Raw genomic sequence first — 22,759 nt, 5'->3', positions numbered from 1 at the left:
TGCCGACAGTTTCAACGAGGGTCACCTGTTTTTGTTGGTGGTCTGTTTCTGGCATCAAGTGCCATTATGCGCCCCCCATAGAATCCATGATAAAGCTGTGCAACTAATAGTTGTATATTTATGATTGACTCTATTATGTGCAAAGACTAATGACAACTTTTATTTACATATTAAGCAATAAACATACCTAGTAACAACTTTACGCGTTTCGCTTGGATAACATACTTCCTCACAGACTTGTTTTAGTCTAATGTCACTTTATGCTGATTTAATCAGCTCAGTCTACAAATTAACTCTTCTGTGAAGTTATGATGTTTCCTTTTAACTATATTAAAAAACAAGTTGACACGTAATACAACTTCCTCATTTTAAATTGGACTAAACATTGTTAATGGTTTCTCATTATTTAAAAGAATAATTAAACAATATTTTTCCATAAAATCTTTAATTGTGGATTGTAGAAAACCTTTGCAATATACTTTAAATATTTATTTTACATTTGTCCGGTTAGCGTGCAAGCGAAAACAGTTTTATTTAAATTTGTAATACCAGCGCAAATCGAGCTGCGCAAAAAGCTTATTTCTAGTGCAGTTAACGCTCAATTGGGAGAGTTAATAATGCTCCATTTGTAATCTAGCCATTCATTTTAAATACTGCTTCATTAAAGAGACATGAAACCAAAATATTTCTTTAATGATTCAGACAGAGAATATAATTTTAAACAATATTTCAATTTACTTCTATTATCTAATTTGCTTCATTCTTTAGATCAGTGTATCCGTTGTTGAAGAAATAGCAATGCACATGGGTGAGCCAATCACATGAGGCATCTATGTGCAGCCACCAATGGGCAGCTACTGAGTCGATTTAGATATGCTTTTCAAAAATGTACATCAAGAGAATGAAGCAAATTAGAAAATAGAAGTAAATTAGAAAGTTGTTTAAAATTGCACACTCTTTCTAAATCATGAAAGAAAAAATATGGATTTAATGTCCCTGATTAATTAGCTACATCATATTCTTCATTAATTTATTAAAATTCATTGTATACAAACATTAGATCAAAAATAATAAATTAGAAACTGTCAGATATCTCTCTCATTCTTTTTTTATTTCTTTAGGTCTAATACTTTTTTCTGTGCTAATTATAAACTGTTATCTAATCACAGGGTTAAAAGCTACTTTTGATTAAAATCAACATCCCCTGAATCAGTTTCTGCAAGAGGTGAAATAGAAACGAGATGAAGATGGAATTCTTGCGCTTTTTTTCTATAATTGCAACATTTCAAGCAATATATCCTGCAAACGGTTCCTCAGTACAACTGATAAATAATGGCTATGAAGACATTCTTATTGCAGTCAATCCAAATATCCCAGAAAACTCAAAGATTATTGAAAGAATCAAAGTAAGATACACATTTTTTTTTTAATCTTATTTATTGTTTCAACACAGTAACATTTCAATGAAGCAAAAGAGAGATTATTAGTTTGTATCAAAATAAAGGAACTATTGTAATACTGAACTACTATTACCAGTGCCAAGTTGTATTACTATTTATAAATTCTTTATGCCAGTTTTCTGTTTATTTATGTTTTATGTAAAAATCTGTACAAAACATAAATTAGCAGCAGTCATTTTTCGCACAGCGAAAAGGAGTAAGTTTAGCAGTTAAGATATATATGTATATGAACATATATATATATATATATATATATATACTTATGTGTTTATATATGTATGTATGTATATATATATATATATATATATATATATATATATATATATATATATATATACTTATTTATGTGTTTATATATGTATGTATGTATATATATATATATATATATACTTATTTATGTGTTTATATATGTATGTATGTATATATATATATATATATATATATATATATATATATATATATATATATATTATATTATATATTTACAGGGAATATACAGTTCCCATAGACCACAATGTAAAGGCACTTTTCAGTGCCGTTTTTTTTCTAACACCCCACACCTGCCACATTTAACCCCAAAAAACTGCTTCATGCAGTTTAAAAAAGAATAAAAAATAAAGATGTTATTTTTTTATTTTACTAAAATACAACCTCACACTAAAGTTTGGGCTGGCCAATTGCGGCACTTTTAAAAAAAAAAAAATAACCAGAGCTTGCGGTAGCAATAACCAGTCACTTGTCATGGCTGGTTATTTATTGTGCGCCCGCAAAAATAATAAATGATTATTTATTGCTCCCCTTGTAAGTGAATGAAGTGTATAGCCTTCTATGCCTAAATCAGTGGCATATTTAGGTTTTGTCCTTAGATGGAACACTAACAGGGAGATAGGTTTTGCCCCAAATCACAAAATATATTGTTTTCTTTATAGTAAAGATTTTCAACTACAAAACCAATTGCCAAAAAAATCTAATTGTTCTAAAAATGACCCTCTAACATTTCCTGTATCATCTTTATAATTCCAGAACATGGTTACAGCAGCATCTCCCTATATGTTACAAGCTACAAAGAACAGAGTTTATATTAGGAGTGTAAAAATTTTAATTCCAAATACTTGGGCAGCTGATAGCAGGTTTGGAAGACCAAAACAAGAGTCCTATGACAAGGTAAGGCTTGAGGATAAAGCTACATACATGATACATTTCAAAATTATGTCTGTTTCCACTCCTCCTGTATCATGTGACAGCTATAAGCCAATCACAAATGCATAAACGTATTTACTGTGAATTCTTGCACATGCTCAGTAGGAGCTGGTGACTCAAAAAGTGTAAATATAAAAAGATTCTGCACATTTTGTTAATGGAAGTAAACTGGAAAGTTGTTTAAAATTGCTGCTCTATCTGAATCATGACAGTTTAATTTTGACTTGAGTGTCCCTTTAAACTTTCTTGATTCAGACAGAGCTTGCAATTAAAAAAAAATAAAAAAATTTGCAATTTACTTCCATTTTCAAATTGTACAATTTTAGATGCACACTTTCTGTGGCACTTTCTGAGCATACACAAAAGTTCATAATGTAAATGTATATGTGTCTGTTATTGGCTGATTACTGTCACATGATACAGAGGCATGGAAATGGAAGGAAGCTTTACGTTTGTCAGAAAAAAAATCTACTGCTCATTTTAAATTCAGATGAATAGGTATTGATTTGTATTTTTATTATGCATTTGTTAATTATGCAGTTCTACTGTATATAATAGTTCTTTAATTGTATATCACAGAGAGCTCAAAATATTGCCCAATGGTAGCCAATGGATTGTGAACCTTGTGACATTTAGGGAATGGAGGACTCACTAGGATATGCAATAAATATTTGGTTAGCATTTGTACAATGTACTCTAACATATATGCATGATTATATACAAACACCAACAGCACTGACCCTCAGCTCTTCATCAGAATCTTTCTGAATCTCACAGGCAGATGTCATAGTTGCTGGACCTTCCCAACTTGGAGATACTCCATATGCTTGGATGTATAGGGCATGTGGAAAACCAGGAAAATATATCCATTTTACTCCCAACTTTTTACTGAATGATAATCTGCTCCCAATATACGGACCTCAAGGTAAATAAGTTATATATATATATATATATACAGTATATGTAAATTAAATTCCTTGTTCATTTTTGTATATAAAGTCTAATTTATAACAGTAGAAATAAATACATGCTGCGTGTTTAAAATGACATGTAATGTTTTATTTCTTTATAAAGTACATGATAGGGTGTCTTTTGTATATATGAGTGCTTACTTTACATATAGTTGTTGTTATAGCAAATCACAGGATATTTCCTATGTAGGTATTTACAAGTGGAGGAAGATATTGGCTGCTCTAAGAGCCAAGCGCATACTCAGTACTGCTTTGGTCTCTCTACCTGCGTGGCATGCTCTATATAATGGTTATGGTGATAGAATAACGGTTCTGGGGATTTGGTTGTATCTCCTGTAGGGGCCTTTACAAAAAAAAATGCTCCAGAGTGGTCAGCTGGCAAAAACATATACAGTAGAGTTTTCTTAATTTAAAATGTGCAAAAACATATTCAGATAACATTCTACAACACAACTCAAATTTACATGTCCCTTTAAAAGAACCCTCATACCTGACATGTATTTGAACATTTAAAAACATGTGAATACTTAAATAGACCCAGTAATGTCTTACACATGTCTTACACATTGATAAAGCAATGAAAATGCATGAAACGCGTAAGATATTACTGAGACGAAAGTCTACGTAAGTTATAAAGGGACAGTGTGTTTATGTTTTTATCTCCTTTAATGTGTTACCAATGATCTATTTTACCTGATGGAATGTTATTGCATAGTATTACATTGTTTACAAGAAGATCATTTATCTTTATTTTGTCATTTGAAATAGCTGATTTTGCTATTGCATACCGACCAATAGTGAAAATTTCAGTAACTAAAGTACTGGTTATAGAAAAACTATTCAAACAAGAAAGTTTAGCCAAAATAATGCTCCCATTGGGGGTGTGACAGAGAGGTAGTGAAATGTAAATTTCCCATTGCTCTATGTATTGGTCTCTGAGTAAAGAGTGTGAAATAAGATAGGGAAGACTGTATAAATAATTAGACAGATAAACTAATGAGGTCTGCTCTCCCTTCAAGCTCAGCCAATTTCACTAGGTTGTGCTTTCAATTAGCAGAAACATCTATTTCATATACAAAATATTACAAAACCCCCACAAAATAGTGGCACCAAATACCATTCTATATAGCATATCAAAGAATATAATTTATTTTTACATCTATCCAGTTTTCCAAATTTATTTTAGTTTAGAGAAACATCAACAACACAACAGAGTGGATCACTAGAATCCAGAAAATAAATGCTGTGTATGGTATTTGTCACCGTTGTGAGAATCATCTGACACACAAAGGACCACAGGACAATAAAAAAAAAAAAAATAAGACATCACGTTTTTCATTGTATTGTGGGGCAACATATGGGATAAACCACCCCCTCATATTGTTCCATATGCCTATGGTATTGTCAGGTAAAAACTGTTGCCATGGCAATCAACTTATAGGCCGTTGGGCATATGGTGCCTCCTTTCAAAGTGGGGCCTCTCTACATTCAAAAGAGGATTAAGTTGGCCAACATTAGTGCTTATTTCGGGGTGCTAGAGTGCCTTTTAAAACCTAGAGCACTGTAAAAGTCACCTACTGTCTACTACAGCTTTATTGAGGGACGGTTATATAGGGGTCCAAAAGATTGGAAACATCAAGTCTTTCCAGATGCACCTCATTGTACTGAAGTAGAGAACATGATTATCTTGTCCTCCTCAGCCTAAAGCTGAACTGCTGCTAGACTTGTGGTAGCTAAAATAATGTTATTTATTGTGCTATCCAGTGCTTTGTAGACTGATACATTTCTCACTTATTTCTGCAGAAAGAGTATTTGCCCATGAATGGGCTCATCTCCGCTGGGGAGTGTTCGATGAATACAATGATGATCAGCCGTATTATCTTTCCAAGCAAAAGAACATTGAAGCAACTAGGTAAGAAGTTTTCCATTCATTTGTAAAACTGACTTTATAAACGTCAAGGTTGTGTTTGAACCGAATAGCTGTGAATTTCAAATTAAATTAGTATTATTTTTGCAATAAAGATGTTTTTATGCAAATACTTTGTAAATGTTACTGAGGCATTTGGACGGATTCCAACCACAGAGCATCCACGTCTTTAGCAACAAGTTTGCTCCACTCAGTCTAAGCCTCCCAGTCCCAATGTCACTTGGGAGTTTTTTTTGGGGGGGCATGATCCGTTCAAACCATAGAACATCCACAGCTTCACCAACAAGTTTCCCACACTCAGCCTAAGCCTCTCAGTCCTGATAGCCCTTGGGAGTTGTTGGAGGCATGCTTTTGTGACCCTGAGCCACTAGCGATTCACTATTAGCTCATGTATTTGCTAACTGTGCATGCTTGAAGTGCCACCAATGATGTCATGTCTCCTGTAGGCAGTACTCTCAACATGTAGGAGGGAATTCGTGTTCATCACCAATCAACAGCAGGACACCTTAAAAACACATACATGCTCTGAGCCTACCTCAGTATGCTCTAATGTAAAGTAGTTAGGTTTCGTAATAAAAAGAGAAAGAGGCAGTTTTGATAATAAAAGTAAATTAAAAAGTTGTTTTTATACTGCCCACTCTTTCTGAATCATGAAAGTTCAAGTTTGACTACCATGTTCATTTTTAACAACTGGTAACAACAGCAAAAAACAATTAAAGTCTGTAAAGAGTTTTGTTGTTATTACAGTTTTTAAGTTACAACTAGAATGTGATCTCATACCTAAAACCAGACCCACCCAGGTGGATGAGATTAAGACACCATAGGGAAAGCAGGCAATGACACCATATACCATGTTGTACACACTGCCGGCTCAAGATTTTGTGCTGCTTGGGTCGGAGAATGCAATGATGCCCCCCCCCCGACTAGTAACATTACTGATTAGCATATCAACCCTACTAACCTGGCCGCGGACCTTACTAAGCCTGCCTACCTGCATGCAACCAATGCTTGCGCAATAAGTGGAAAGGAAGTTAGGGAAGAGATACATTTGTCTCACCTTGAGTGTAGCACCTGACCTGTTATGTGTCTTTGTGCATAATAAGGTTATGCTGCTGAGACAGAGAACAGGAGGGGTCTGGGTCTGACAGTGACTGAATCAGTCACTGAAGTACTGCCCCTTGTCAAGTGCTGCCTTTGTCCATTGGACCCACTTGGTCCCATGGTTGGGCCGGCCTTGGTTGTACACTGAGAAAGTTAATATTACTGTAGCAAAGAAGAGCTTTGAAATGAGTAAACAGTGGTCTAATTGTCTGCCAGTGTAATCTACTTGCTCCTAATAATTCTGCAATCTGCAGAAATACATTTCCTTTTGTCCTGCCGTTATCTAATCTATGTCAGGATTCTCTCAATAAAACCTGGGGCCACACTACCCCTCATTTCATTCTATATAGCATATCAAAGAATATAATGTATTCTAGCTCTCAGTGATGTGCATACGTAATATAGTTCTTGAGCTGAGTTAGAACAAATGTTCTAAACCCAACACTTTTCTTTCATGATTCAGATAGAAAATACAATTTTCAAAAAACTTTCCAATTTATTTCTATTATCTAATTTGGTTCATTGTTATGTTATTCTTTGTTGAAGAGATATCTAGATAGGTACCGTGCACATTTCTAGAGCATGACAGGAAATAATGCTGCCATCTAGTGTTCTTGCTAATGTATAATATTATAGCAAAACTGCTGCCATATCGTACTCCAGACACGTGCACACTCCTAAGCTTAAATTCCTGTTTTTCAACAAAGGATAAGATGAATGGCAACCCTAATCTGTTAAATAATAAATATTGTAACATTTACTATACAAATGCTGTTATGATTCTAAATGCAACGTTAACTCTAAATGTTTTGCTTTTTTAGATGTCCTTTGGATCTTAAAGGTGTAAATAAAGTTAGAGTGTGTCAGGGAAGCGTATGTACGTTTAGAGACTGTAATTCGGACTCTAAGACTGGCGTTTATGAGGCGGGGTGCATGTTCTTTCCTGATGTCACTCAGACTGCCAATATATCCGTTATGTATGCGCAATCCCTGGATCCTGTAAGTGTTTTTATGAAACGGTGTCCCTATTCACTGTGTGTACATTTTTATATTGTAATATTATTATTATTATCTGTTATTTGTAGAGCGCCAACAGATTCCGCAGCGCTATTGTAAAATATTTATACAGAAATCTTATTTTTACAATTATGTTTACTTTTTCAAATGTATTTGTCCTGCAGTAACAGCTCGCACGAAGACAATTCCAGGTGACAATTCTGGCGAAATGCTTGTACCGCCTCCTGCACATTCACCTCAGAGGTGGGGGATAATTTAAGCAGCGGAGGTCTTATGACCGCTGCGTCTTAACTTAAGTTTCAGGCCGACCTGCAACTTCAGGGGTAGATTGCAGCATCTGCTGCTTAATAAATCTAAATATATTTGCTTTGTTCTCTACCTAGGTATTAACAAGAGGTGTTTATTTGTGAGGTTCATTAGCTGCTGAACGGGGAAGAAGGTGGCGTCTCGTGCCCTCAGCTGTTTTCAGAGCCGGATTTCTTCTTGTGAAAATACAGATCTTAGTGTGTTTGAACTTTCAGAAGAATAAATTCTGCTCTGAAAAGAGCCAAAGGCTGCGAGACGCCACCTTATTCAGCGTTCGGCATCTAAGAAACTTACAAATGCACACGTCTAGTTAAAGGGATATGAAAACTACATTTTTTTCTTTCACAATTCAGATAGAGCAGCAATTTTAAGCAACTTTTTAATTTGCTCCTATTATTAAATTTTCTTCTCTTACAGGCCCATTTATCAAAGGGCTTGCGGACCTGATCCGACACTGCGGATCAGGTCCGCAAGACCTCGCTAAGTGCGGAGAGCAATACGCTCTCCGCATTTAACATTGCACCAGCAGCTCACAAGAGCTGCTGGTGCAACGCTGCCCCCTGCTGACTCGCGGCCAATCGGCCGCCAGCAGGGAGGTGTCAATCAACCCAATCGTATTCGATCGGGTTGATGTCCGGCGATTCTTGTCCGGCGACAAGAATCGCCGGACAAGAATCCTCTCTTATCAGATCATGTAACTGTCAAATCACAACTAGTAAAAATAAACAATACTTCTGATCGTGACACATTGAAAGCGCTTCTTCCCACAACTGCCAGAGGTGGTACAAACATCTGTTTAGGAGTCCGTGCTGGGTTTCATGTGAGTACATAATATATTGTGTGTGTCATCTATTTGCTATCATATCTTTCACAGTACAGTTGCAGATATCTTATTGATTAAAGGGACATAAAACCCCTTTTTTTTCATTATTCAGATAGAGAATACAATTTTAAAAAAGTTTCCATTTTTCTTCTATTAGCAAATTTGCTTTGTTCTTATCTTATTCTTTGTTGAAGAGATACCTTGGTAGGTAGCGTGCAAATGTTTGAAGCACTGCATGACAGGAAATAGTGCTGCCATCTAGTGTTCTTGATTATGTATTACATGAGTTTTTTAAACTAACTGTACGTACATTTTAATTCACAACTCACACTTAGTTACAGATTGCTCATTGGCTGAAAAAGACAATTCACAAACCTCTATTGTTGTACAGTGTCATACTCCAGGAGTTTAAATAAAACATCCAATATTCAAACATTTGTTAAACATTTTAAATTACCCTATAACATGAAATAAAGAAAGAAATCAGTGTTTTAAAAATGATTTAAAATCAGAATGCAGCGAGATTTCAAAAATATTGTAATATGTAATATATTTATCTTTTCACTCCAACTCTTTATACCTCATCACTGTTTTCCCTAATTTATATTTGTGTACACACCAGTGAGCCAAAACTGTATTAGCTTGTGTGATCCACATAATGCTGGATAATGTAATCACTATATACGTTACACCTAAATGATGCCTCATATGTAATGATTAAAGGGACACTGAACCCAATTTTTTTCTTTTGTGATTCAGATAGAGCGTGCAATTTTAAGCAATTTTCTAATTTACTCCTATTATCAATTTTTCTTCGTTCTCTTGATATCTTTATTTGAAAAAGAAGGCATCTAAGCTTTTTTTTTTTTATTCAGAACTCTGAACAGCACTTTTTCATTGGTGGATGAATTTATCCACCAATCATCAAGGACAACCCAGGTTGTTCACCAAAAATGGGCCGGCATCTAAACTTACATTTTTGCATTTCAAATAAAGATACCAAGAGAATGAAGAAAATGTGATAATAGGAGTAAATTAGAAAGTTGCTTAAAATTTCATGCACTATCTGAATTTCCGAAAGAAAAAATTTGGGTTCAGTGTCCCTTTAAGTGAATGTAATCATTTTCACAGGAAAACCAAAAATATGATGGTGGAACAAATGGTACAGAAGTAGTGCTTCTGACTGATGGAGAAGATTCTGGTATCAGTTCCTGTTTTGCTGAAGTACAAGCGAGCGGGGCCAGTATTCACACAGTGGCTCTAGGGCCAAGTGCAGACCCAGCACTTGAAAAGCTAGCAATTATGACAGGTAAGATGTTACGTTCTACAAGATGAGACATATGTGCATATTATGGTGCTTTCTTCAAACAATGAAATGTGTAAATACATGTTTTATTTATTGAAAAAGATTCATTAGGGCTATTTAGTTACTGTTACAACAGGAAAAACATATATTTTGCACAATAACCTTAGAGACAGATTCCTCACTTGTGATAAAAACAACTCCCACAGCTATATTGGTGGATAGAGACACAGTTTATTCACAGTTCAATTTAGTGATAAACATCAGCTTATTCTTTTTATCTATGCCCGCTTTTTTTTTCTTCAGAACCAATAGTATTTGTCTATCTAAGTGCCAAACCTATAGACAGGCACACTCAGCCATTTCTTCAGGATAAGATTTACTAAGATATATCCTGATTATTTGGCAGCTCAGTGAATTGTCTCCTGATCTGTGCAAACTGGCTAAATGGGATGTTACAGAACTAATAGTGACAGCTATGGGCATGACGGTAGCCATTTGTATTCTTCTCCTTCCAATATGATTTTATTTGTATTTTACCCATTTCTTTAACCAAGTTCCAAGTAAAAACAAAAATATTTCTGCTCCATAAACTTTAAATTTAATACTTTACTATAAATACACTAAACAAATTCTCATATTTTTTAAAAATAATGTAGATATCAATATCTACATTGCCTACATGTCAATAGAACAAAACTATTTTTATAATTATTTTCAACTAAGGTTTATTTGCAAACATATAAATGTCTTTCCACCACCCTATGAATACATTTGAAAAAAATTGGGAGCAAATCTTGCTCCTATTATTGTTCATGTCACCTGTAAATTGTACACTTTACCCAAACAGGAAGACATTTTCAGGTAGATTGCAAGTGGAGTAGTTTTTAACGCTCCACTAGAAGTAAGCTTTATGCACTCTTCGGGTTGCGCTCATATAAGTTTAGAGTAAAACGTTTTTGCTTGCGTGCTAACCCGATGCGCACAAAAAGCCAAACTTCAAATATCGCGACCACGTTAGTGTATGTCAATAGAGCAAAATGTATTTGTACGTATTTCTATGTTAAAGTTCTTTGCCTTCCTTTTTTTCTGACACCTGACCCCTTATATCGTTTTGTGACACTTTTTTTGTTTAGCAAACAGTTAACCAGAACTCCGAGGTTGCACTATTTTTATGAGCGTTTACTTCAATTGTGCTGAAGCGATCGCGTTTACTTGAAATAGGGTATTAGCTCAAGTTTATATTTTATTTTTTTAATGTATTTATATTAAAGATTATTTGAAAATCTTCTATTTGTTGTCTGTATATATATTTGGCTCCTAACCAGTAATGATAGTGCATTTTGTTCATTAAATAACTACGTATATAATATGAATATTATTATTTTATTTTTTTAGGTGGGCTAAGATTTTATGCATCAGATGCATTAAATACAACTGGTTTAATTGACGCATTTAGCGCAATGACATTCGGGAGTGCCACACTCACTCAGAAGTCAATTCAGGTAATTCATTTAGTTCAAACTGTTCTCCTATGTTGCACAAGCATAAGTCAAGCCAAACTCAAGCCAATAAGTCAATAATGATGGTACTGCCTGGGAGCCACGTTACATTATACTTACATTAATGCTTAACATAAATGTCTCAATACAAAGTTAGATTACAATGACATATTTAGATAGAAATTACAGATGCAATAAGTTACTATTATTATTCTTATTTGCAATTACTAATAATACTCTAATAAAAAATATTTCAAATGCATATGCTTAATTATCTAACAGGTAGATTACAAGTTTTGCGTTACGGCTTTTAACACTGAAAAAAATTGCAAAATCAGCGTAAAAGCAGTAATGCAGCTATTGGAAGTGTCAGTATAGCTATACCGCAAGCATTTTAGCCTGTAACGATTTCAGTAGCTCTCATCCTATTGGCTGATTTGAATTTGAAGAATCATATTAGCCAAAAGGAATGCAAGGTACACCATTTTGAAATGGCTACCTTGAATTGAAGCTTCAGTGTACGGCGGGATCCGTATGGAGAGGACGCTCCACGCTGGTTGTCTTCACCTCTCTGCTCCGTGCCGCCGAGATAAAGATAGAAGATGCCCCCGTGATGGATGAAAATGTCGCCGCCTGGATAAAGACTTCTCGCCACCTGGATGTCCAGACTTCAGCAACCATATTTTTTTTTTTTTGGGGGGGTGTTTTTTTTTAGACATGCGCATGGCGAAAAAATTCGGTTCGGATCGATTCAGATTTTTTCGAATTTCGGTTCGGAGCGATTCGAATTTGGAAAAATAAATTCGGCTGGATTCGGTTCGATTCGGTTCGGAAATTCGGAATTTCGTTAAGTGTTAGGTGGGATTAGACTAGTATTATGTACTAAATTCGGCTGGATTCGGTTCGATTCGGTTTGGTTCGGTTCGGAATTTCTGTAAGTGTTAGGTGGGATTAGATTTATACTGTACAATACTAGTGTAATCCATGGCCATCCAAATTTACCGAATAAATCCGAAGTAATTCGGATTTATTCTGTACATTCGGCAGTATTTTAATTCGGAAATTCGGTCCGATCTGAATCGCCGAATTTTCCGAATTTACGAATCGATCCGAAACGAATCGCACATATCTAGTTTTTTTCAGATTAGGGTTTGGGCTATTTGAAAAAGAGCTAAATGGCCCTTTTAAGGGCAATAAAAAAGAGCTGAATGCCCTTTTAAGGGCAATGCCCATACAAATGCCCCTTTAGGGGTAATGGGTAGGTAAGGATTTTTTTAGAGTTTGGTTTTTTATTTTGGGGGGTTGGTTGGGTGGTGGATTTTACTTTTGGCGGGTTTTGTTTTTTTTTACAGGTAAAAGAGCTAATTTCTTTAGGGCAATGCCCTACAAAAGGCCATTTTAAGGGCTATTGGTAGTTTATTGTAGGCTAGGGGTTGTTTTTATTTTGGGGGGGCTTTTTTATTTTTATAGGGCTATTAGATTAGGTGTAATTGTTTTTATTTTTGATAATTTAGTTTATTATTTTTGTAAATTTAGTGTTTTTTATTTTTCGTAATTTAGAGTTTCTTATTTTTTGTAATTTTAGATTTTTTATTTTTTTTCGTAGTGTTAGGTTTTTTTAAATTTGTAATTTAGATTTTTTAATTGGTAGTATTTTTTTATTTTATTAGAATAGTTAGGTTAGGTTAATTTATAGTTTAATGTTAGGTTTATTTTTATTTCACAGGTAAGTTTTTATTTATTTTAATATAGTTATATTGTAATTTTAATTTAAAGTTATGGGGGTGTTAGGTTTAGGGGTTAATAGTTTAATTTAGTGTTTTGCGATGTGGGGGACCGGCGGGTTTAGAGGTTAATAGGTTTATTTAGTTGCAGAGATGTGGGAGGCCGGAGGCTTAGGGGTTAATAATTTTATTATAGTGTCGGCGATGTTGGGGAGCAGCGGAATAAGGGATAATAACTTTATTATAGTGCCGGTGATGTCGGTGTTAGTTTTTTTCTAACACTCTCTCCCCATTGATGTCTATGGGGGAAAGCGTGCACGAGCACATCAAAGCAGCCCTTGGATTTTGTGCGGTATGGAGCTTAACGCCACCATATCGCACGCACAAGGAGGCTTTTCAATAACTCGTAATGGCAGCGCTATGGAGGATGAAATAACGCAACTTTTTTGGCATTAGTTTCGCACCCTGTTTAACGCAAAACTTGTAATCTAGGTGTAAGTGAAGTATGGTACTGTTTCTTCGATAAGAAATTACTGATGCCTGTTCAGTGGTGATAGGAAAAAAATATTGCTGGTTCAGATACTGTATATGTTTTTATCCCCATTACATCCATTGTTAAAAAAAATAATTAAATACATTTTGAAATTCACTCTTTTGGTTGCAACAGAGACATCACATTATTTCATATCCCTTTCATTTAGAATAATACTTGATTCTAAGGGGAAGATTTATAAAGCAGCGGATACTGCTTCCGACCCACTCCGCTTCAGTTCCGCATGAACTGAAGACCGTCCTAAGACCGCTGCTCCTTAACTCGTCCGCCAACTCTGAGGGGGCGGACAGCAATCAGCCCGATCGAATACAATCGGGTTGATTGACACCCCCTGCTAGCGGAATTGCAGGGGGCGGTATTGCACCAGCAGTTCACAAGAACTGCTGGTGCAATGATAAATGCTGATAGCGTATGCTGTTGGCATTTATCAATGTGCGGCGGACATGATACGCTACATCGTACATTATATTACAGCCAAGAGAAATTTATTTCTAGTCATTTTTATTTACCTTAAAAGTACATTAAAATGTCTCGGCTAGATTATGAGTTGTGCGTTAAGGTAAAAAAGCAGCGTTAAGAGGTCCTAACGCTGCTTTTTTACATCCGCTGCTATTACGAGTCTTGCAGGTATAGGTGTACTGCACACTTCTTTGGCCTTACCGCAAAACGACTTATGTAAACTTCTTAAAGTCTTTTTTCTATGGGACTTCCATAGCGCCGGTATTATGAGTCTGTTCTGGGAGGTCAAAAAGTGAGCAGTACACCCTACCCTGTCAAGAGTCCTAACGCATTTAAAAGTCAGTAGTTAAGATTTTATGGTACAACGCCGTAACATAAAACTCATAACTAAAGTGCTAAAAAGTACACTAACACCCATAAACTACATATTAACCCCTAAACCGAGGCCCTCCCGCATTGCAAAGACTAAAAGAACATTTTTAACCCCTAATCTGCCGCTCCGGACACCACCGCAACCTACATTATATTTATGAACCCCTAATCTGCTGCCCCCAACATCGCCGCCACCTACATTATATTTATGAACCCCTAATCTGCTGCCCCCAATGTCGCTGCAACCTACCTACACTTATTAACCCCTAATCTGCTGCTCCCAGTGTCGCTGCCACTATAATAAACATATTAACCCCTAAACTGCAGCACTCCCGCCTCACAAACATTAGTTAAATATTATTAACCCCTAATCTGCCTTCCTAACATCACCGCCACCTACGTACACTTATTAACCCCTAATCTGCCGCCCCAACGTCGCCGCCACTATACTAAATTTATTAACCCCTAAACCTAAGTCTAACCCTAACACCCCCTAACTTAAATATAATTACAATAAATTATTCCCATTTAAAACTAAATACTTACCTATAAAATAAACCCTAAGCCTAGACTAAACTACCAATAGCCCTTAAAAGGGCCTTTTGCGGGACATTGCCCCAAAGTAATCAGCTCTTTTACCTGTAAAAAAAATACAGTAAAATCCACCATCCACCCAACCCCCCAAAATAAAATCCTAACTCTAATACAAACAACCCCCCAACAGTAAAACCCACCACCCACACAAACAAACCCCAAATAAAATACTATCTAAAAAAACCTAAGCTCCCCATTGCCCTGAAAAGGGCATTTGGATGGGCATTGCCCTTAATAGGGCAGTTAGCTCTTTTGCAGCCCAAACCCTAACCTAAAAATAAAACCCACCCAATACACCCTTAAAAAAACCTAACACTAACCCCCTGAAGATCGACTTACAGTTCTGAAGACCGGACATCCATCCTCAAGGAAGCGGCAGAAGTCTTCATCCAACCAGGCCGAAGTCCTCAATGAGAACTGTAAGTCGATCTTCAGGGGGTTAGTGTTAGGTTTTTTTAAGGGTGTATTGGGTGGGTTTTATTTTTAGGTTAGGGTTTGGGCCTGCAAAAGAGCTAACTGCCCTTATAAGGGCAATGCCCATCCAAATGCCCTTTTCAGGGCAATGGGGAGCTTAGGTTTTTTTAGATAGTATTTTATTTGGGGGGGTTGTTTGTGTGGGTGGTGGGTTTTACTGTTGGGGGGTTGTTTATATATTTTTTTACAGGTAAAAGAGCTGATTACTTTGGGGCAATGCCCCGCAAAAGGCCCTTTTAAGGGCTATTGGTAGTTTAGTTTAGGCTAGGGTTTTTTTTATTTTTGGGGGGCTTTTTTTATTTTGATAGGGCTATTAGATTAGGTGTAATTAATTTAAATATCTGTAATTTGTTTATTATTTTCTGTAATTTAGTGTTTGTTTGTTTTTTGTACTTTAGCAAATTTATTTAATTTATTTAATTATAGTGTAGGTGTTATTGTAACTTAGGTTAGGTTTTATTTTACAGGTACTTTTGTATTTATTTTAGCTAGGTAGTTATTAAATAGTTAATAACTATTTAATAACTATTGTACCTAGTTAAAATAAATACAAACTTGCCTGTAAAATAAAAATAAACCCTAAGCTAGCTACAATGTAACTATTAGTTTTATTGTAGCAAGCTTAGGGTTTATTTTATAGGTAAGTATTTAGTTTTAAATAGGATTAATGTAGTTAATTATAGTAATTTTATTTAGATTTATTTAAATTATATTTAAGTTAGGGGCTGTTAGGGTTAGATTTAGGTTTAGGGGTTAATACATTTAGTATAGTGGTTAATAAATATAATGTAAGTGGTGGCGATGTTGGGGGCAGCAGATTAGGGGTTCATAAGTATAATGTAGGTGGCGGCGGTGTCCGGAGCGGCAGATTAGGGGTTAATAAATATAATTCAGGTGTTGGCGATGTCGGGGGCAGCAGATTAGGGTTAATAAGTGTAAGATTAGGGATGTTTAGACTCGGGGTTCATGTTAGGGTGTTAGGTGTAGACATAAATTTTATTTCCCCATAGGAATCAATGGGGCTGCGTTAGTGAGTTTTACGCTGCTTTTTTGCAGGTGTTAGACTTTTTCTCAGCTGGCTCTCCCCGTTGATTCCTATGGGGAAATCGTGCACGAGCACGTACGACAAGCTCACCGCTGACTTAAGCAGCGCTGGTATTGCAGTACGGTAATGAGCAAAATTTTGCTCAGCGCTCACTTCTTGTCTTTTAACGACGGGTTTGTAAAAACCTGTAATACCAGCACTGTAGGTAAGTGAGTGGTGAGAGAAAACTGCTCGTTAGCACGGCACAGCCTCTAACACAAAACTCGTAATCTAGCCGTCTGTTATGCATAAGAAAGAGTGCTCTATAACAGGTTAAAGAACGTTTTACATAACAAAAAAAGGTCACGTTAAAGCTGTTTTATTTTCACATTCAAACATATTTGTGCACATCTATCCCTAGGTACAGGGTGGTCATTGGCTGAAAACTACGTCTCTCACATTGAAACCCCCACAGGTGTATTTTTTTCCTGAATAGAACCATCCAATTTAATACAATCTAAAATTAGCTTTTTTTTTATATGCAAACATTCGTTTACTATCTATTTTAAAGGGTCATGAAGCCCAAAATTTTTCTTTCATTTTCCAGATATACAATTTAAAAAAAGTTTCCAATTTACTTCTATTATCAAATTTGTTTTGTTCACATGTTATTCTTTGTTGAAGAGATACCTAGGTAGGTAGGGTGCACACTTCTGCAGCACTTTATTAAAAGAAATAGTGCTGCAATCTAGTGTTCTTGCTAATGTATAACATTGTTATAAAACTGCTGCAATCTAGTGCTCTTGCTAATGTATAACATTATTATAAAACTGCTGCCATCTAGTGTTCTTGCTAATGTATAACATTGCTATAAAACTGCTGCGATCTAGTTCTCTTGCTGATGTATAACATTGTTATAAAACTGCTGCCATCTAGTTCTCTTGCTAATGTATAACATTGTTATAATTCTGCTGCCATCTAGTGCTCTTGCTAATGTATAACATTGTTATAAAACTGCTGCCATCTAGTGCTCTTGCTAACGTATAACATTGTTTTAAAACTGCTGCCATCTAGTGCTCTTGCTAACGTATAACATTGTTTTAAAACTGCTGCCATCTAGTGCTCTTGCTAACGTATAACATTGTTTTAAAACTGCTGCCATCTAGTGTTCTTGCTAATGTATCACATTGTTATAAAACTGCTGCCATCTAGTGTTCCTGCTAATGTATAACATTATTATAAAATTTCTGCCATCTAGTGCTCTTGCTAATGTATAACATTGTTATAAAACTGCTGCCATCTAGTGCTCTTGCTAATGTATAACATTATTATAAAACTGCTGCCATCTAGTGCTCTTGCTAATGTATAACATTGTTATAAAACTGCTGCTATCTAGTGTTCTTGCTAATGTATAACATTATTATAAAACTGCTGCCATCTAGTGTTCTTGCTAATGTATAACATTGTTATAAAACTGCTGCGATCTAGTATTCTTGCTAATGTATAACATTGTTGCAAAACTGCTGTCATATAGTGCTGCAGACACGTTCATACTCCTTAGCTTACAGAACTGCTTTTCAACAAAGGATAACAAGAAAATTAAGACAATTTGATAATAGAAGTAAATTGTTTAAAATGGTATGTTCTATCTAAACCATGAAATAAATATGTTTTGCTTTATGTCCCTTTAATATAAGACGGTTTTGATACTGGTAGTGGTCTCATTGGTTTATACTCATCTGTATGTGTCAGGGTTACATTTGCTATCACTGTTATGTCGAGAACCCTGAATAAAATGCAGATGTGTACAGCTGTTTTACCTATAAGCTATTGCTCAGGATACACATATCATTAAAGGGACACTAAACCTAAACATTTATTTTCATGGTTCAGATAGAGCAGCAATTTTAAGCAACTATCTAATTTACTCTTATTACAGGATTTTTGTTTGAGAACCTGGGTTATTCTTGCTTATTGGTGGCTAAGGGGCCAATTTATCAATGTCTGTCCGACATGATATGCTGTAGCGTATCATGTCCGACAGACATCGCTGAATGCTTTCACCAGAACTGCTTGTGCAATGCCGCCCCCTGCAGATTTGCGGCCAATCGGATGCTAGCAGAGGGTGTCAATCAGTCCGACCGTATCGGATCGGGCGGATTGCAGCCTGCAGCCTCAGAGGCAGCGGATTAGTTATGGAGCAGCGTCCTTTAGACCGCTGCTTCATAACTGCTGTTTTCGGTGAGCCTGAAGGCCCGCGCGGAAACAGGGACATCATTCCCCAAATGTCAGCCACCAATAAGCAAGCACTATCCATGGTGCTGAACCTAAATGGGCCGGCTGTTAAGCTATACATTCCTGCTTTTTTTTAATTTTTTTATTCTTTTTATTAAAGAAACACAGGTACAATTAAATATAAATCCGCATATACAAGGCATGGCTATAAAGACATTGCATACATGCTACATACTAAACATCCTCATATTATTGTTTGTGGTACAGTTGCAATTGAGTGTTACAGAAAAGGTGGTGATATCTACCTCCAATATAGAAATTAACTAATGAAATCATTGCAAGAATATTGTTTTGTTTCATATACTAACACAAGTATTACTCAAACGTATATTTGGACTATAGAAGTCTGAACACAAAGCATTGGCATGATAGAAAAGGAGATCTAAGCACTGAGGGTTGCATAAAAGATTAGTAAAGTACGACTTTATACTAAACCTGTGTTTCTTAATTTTTATATTAACAACAACTAAGAACAAAACAAAACATAAAACAGAATATTAACACGAGTATGACCTTTTGGGCATAACACCAATTCTCGTTGCAGTGAGTATAATAGATAATGTGCAGGTTATAGAAGACACAATTTATGCATATGGAGAGCTCATAAAGCAAAGAAGAAAAAATAAGTATAATAAAGTTGAGGTAGCTGCATTCATCTCAGGAGAATTGCCAGTTTTATGAGCAGTTATATTAATATGTAGGCTACACTGCGAGAGTGAGATAATTGTTAATAATACAAAAAACTGCGCAAACTCAGTTTGTGAACATAAGAGAGATATACATATATCTAAATACACATACATGCATACACACATATATATGGCATAATTATTAAGTATATCTACTAAACTAAACTAACTAAACAAAAATAAAGAGTTGCACTTGGGCATAGACTTCTATTTATTATGCAAATGGTTAAATCCAGATGAGAGCTGTGTAGGGACATTAACCCCCCAGCCATACACTACTCAATATTCTGGGTGTATATATAGGATATAAAATGACTTAATATTATCTAGATGGAGACATAGGGCCCTGGATCCCGTTAAAGATTTACTGGACCACTTGTGTTGGGTTTATTTTGCAGTGTAATAACAGAACAAACAAGAACTATCACGTTTGTCTCCCAATACACGATACAAGAGAAATACTAAATTCAGGCTTGTAAATAAACTAATAGCTGACTAGGTATAGCCTGTAGGGAAACATAGATCCAGAGATCCCATTAAGAACCACCTTAAGTCACATGGTGTTCAAATCCATCAGCTAAGCTGTTCTTTGATAAGAATGGGGACATATATAAGAAATATACAGTTTGCAGCATAGTAAAATTACTTGCAGGAAATATCAGACTTGTCTCCCAATACATAATACAATGTGGATTCCAGGGGTGAATAAATAATATTTATGCATCATATATAAATGGGCATGGTGCCCAGTGCCAAAAAATAAACTATCTACGAATATAGCTAACAACTAACTAAACGCCAGTCAAATATATTGACCTTGCACCCCACATGATGTGATATTCTAAAGCAAAGAAGGTCCATAACTTATCCAATTCCCACTCTGTCCCGGATGACACAAATATATTGTTTCTGGCTGGTGCAAGTACTGTCCCATTGGAGTAAACCATGTGTCTGTAATGCATGTGCCGGAAGTCGCAGTAGCTGAGGATCCTGCCATCCATACCCTGTTTGGGAGTAGTGATTCACTGAGACCATACCAAAGTCCCTTTTTAAATCAATTGCTGGTTTGTTGGAGAAAATGATCTTGGCGGCCGGGGTAGCATATTCAGAAGCAAGCGCATCTGTTAATTTGAGGTTTCCAGGAGTTCCTGCATCGCTCTGTAGGTTGCATAGATGTGGTGAGGTATCGCCGTATTCCTGCTTCTCAGAACAGACACACTGCTGTGTTTCAGATACATATGCAGCCACCCATGTGGCCGAGAAGCTTATGCTTTCAGTTGATTTGACTTCCTCACCTCTGACCGCAGATGTTGGAGTTGCTGAAGGAGACAATCAAATGTTGGCATCAAGATTCTTGTCAACTCGGCCACTATTGAGGTTATTCTTAGCTTTGTTAATGAGGGTATGATGCAGGGAAGTCTCAAAACCTCTTATGAGAAGTAGGCACTGTCCATCAAAGTAATCATAGAATAGGAGGAGAGATCCGCTATTGTAGATAGGGAGTTTTCTTTCTCTTGTGTTGTTCCAAGCTTAGACTTTGGGAGGTTTTGTGGTAAGGTCCATTCTTCGATTACAATTCAAGGAGTAGTTGTTTTCTCTAAGTCAAGGGTGACCAGGAATAGGAAAAGAGTGGAACTATATATAACGTGGCAGCAGAAATTGCCTCACAACGGCAAACGTCCTTTTCAGTTTACACTACAGTCACTTCTCAGGGGCAAGGGCGTGATGTAAGTCCCTTCACGCATCAGGTTTCGGCTGCAACAAGTGCCCGCTTATGTTAGGGTGCCTACTCAGCAAGAAAAATAGCGTGGGTTAGCCGGTGGCAGCTAATAATTGCTTATTTTCCAGAGTCGTTATGCAGAGCTCCTTCTCCTTGCTGCCATTTGGTTGCTCCGCCCACCGGAACCACATTCTTTTTAAATAACAATAGCAAGAGATCAAAGAAAAATTGATAATAGGAGTAAATTAAAAAGTTGCTTAAAATGGCATGCTCTATCTGAATCATTAAAGAAATTATTTTGGTTTAGTATCCCTTTAATGAGCACACGATTTATTTAACTTAATTTCATAAACTTTCATTATTAATGTTTAAACATTTTTGTTGACAGCTTGAAAGTGCAGCAACGACTATCTTAGCAGGAGGATGTTTAAATGGGACTGTGGCCATCGACATCACAGTGGGAAACAACACTTTCTTTTTAGTTACGTGGCAGAATACATTTCCCAACATTACCCTTGAGGACCCAAAAGGAAATGTTTATCGGAACGCTCATTTTGTCAGCAATTTAGTGTCAAAATCAGCTAGTCTTGAAATTCCAGGAACAGCTGAGGTAAAATAATAGCCCAACAAACTCATAACGTTGTACAATACTTTCTTTTTTTATTGCAACAATATAATCTTAATATAAATTTAAAGTATTAAATCTTCTGAACGCTATTAATTGTCAGGACATATTTAAGGGTAATATAATTCAATCGGAATTACTGATAATTACATTTGAAAATAAAAATAAAACCTTAATGTCTCTTTAGAGTTTAACAAATAAATCTAATACATATTTTCTTCATTTTAGAGAGGACTTTGGGTATACAGTGTGTGTAACAGTAATGAGAAAGCTCAAGCCTTCGGGATAACAGTGAACTCGCATGCGGCTGATGCAAATGTGCCCCCAATAACTGTAGAAACACAAATGAACGCTGACACTAATTCCTACCCTAATCCAATGACCGTGTACGCATTTGTAACACAAGGGCATATTCCTGTATTGGGAGCAAAAGTGACCGCTATTATAGAATCGCAAAAAGGCGATGTGCAAATGTTGGAGCTTTTCGATAATGGAGCAGGTAAGAGAGAATCTTATTTAATTGTATCTGTGTATGGAGAATATGAATGTCCTTAAAGGGACAGTCAACACCAGAATTTTTGTTGTTTAAAAAGATAGATAATTCCTTTTTTACCCATTCC

The 22,759-nt window shown here is 36.0% G+C and overlaps 1 protein-coding gene across 1 annotated transcript in view; it reads left to right on the top strand.

The window, feature by feature from the left end:
- The first annotated feature begins 1,226 nt into the window (after positions 1-1,226).
- Positions 1,227-22,759, top strand: part of LOC128640679 (calcium-activated chloride channel regulator 3A-1-like) — a 46,235-nt gene continuing 24,702 nt past the window's right edge. Inside the window, exons 1-10 of the mRNA XM_053693109.1 lie at positions 1,227-1,406; positions 2,484-2,624; positions 3,438-3,585; positions 5,435-5,543; positions 7,481-7,658; positions 8,656-8,802; positions 9,937-10,114; positions 11,507-11,613; positions 21,903-22,124; positions 22,368-22,638. Coding sequence (XP_053549084.1) covers positions 1,242-1,406; positions 2,484-2,624; positions 3,438-3,585; positions 5,435-5,543; positions 7,481-7,658; positions 8,656-8,802; positions 9,937-10,114; positions 11,507-11,613; positions 21,903-22,124; positions 22,368-22,638 — 1,666 coding nt within the window. The 5' untranslated portion in view covers positions 1,227-1,241. The remainder of the gene's footprint in view (positions 1,407-2,483; positions 2,625-3,437; positions 3,586-5,434; positions 5,544-7,480; positions 7,659-8,655; positions 8,803-9,936; positions 10,115-11,506; positions 11,614-21,902; positions 22,125-22,367; positions 22,639-22,759) is intronic.

Source organism: Bombina bombina, chromosome 10 (assembly GCF_027579735.1).
Source record: "Bombina bombina isolate aBomBom1 chromosome 10, aBomBom1.pri, whole genome shotgun sequence".
NCBI classification, from domain to species: Eukaryota; Metazoa; Chordata; class Amphibia; order Anura; family Bombinatoridae; genus Bombina; species Bombina bombina.
The sequence above is the reverse complement of the archived record's forward strand: the minus strand, read 5'-3'. Positions and strand labels throughout refer to the sequence as shown.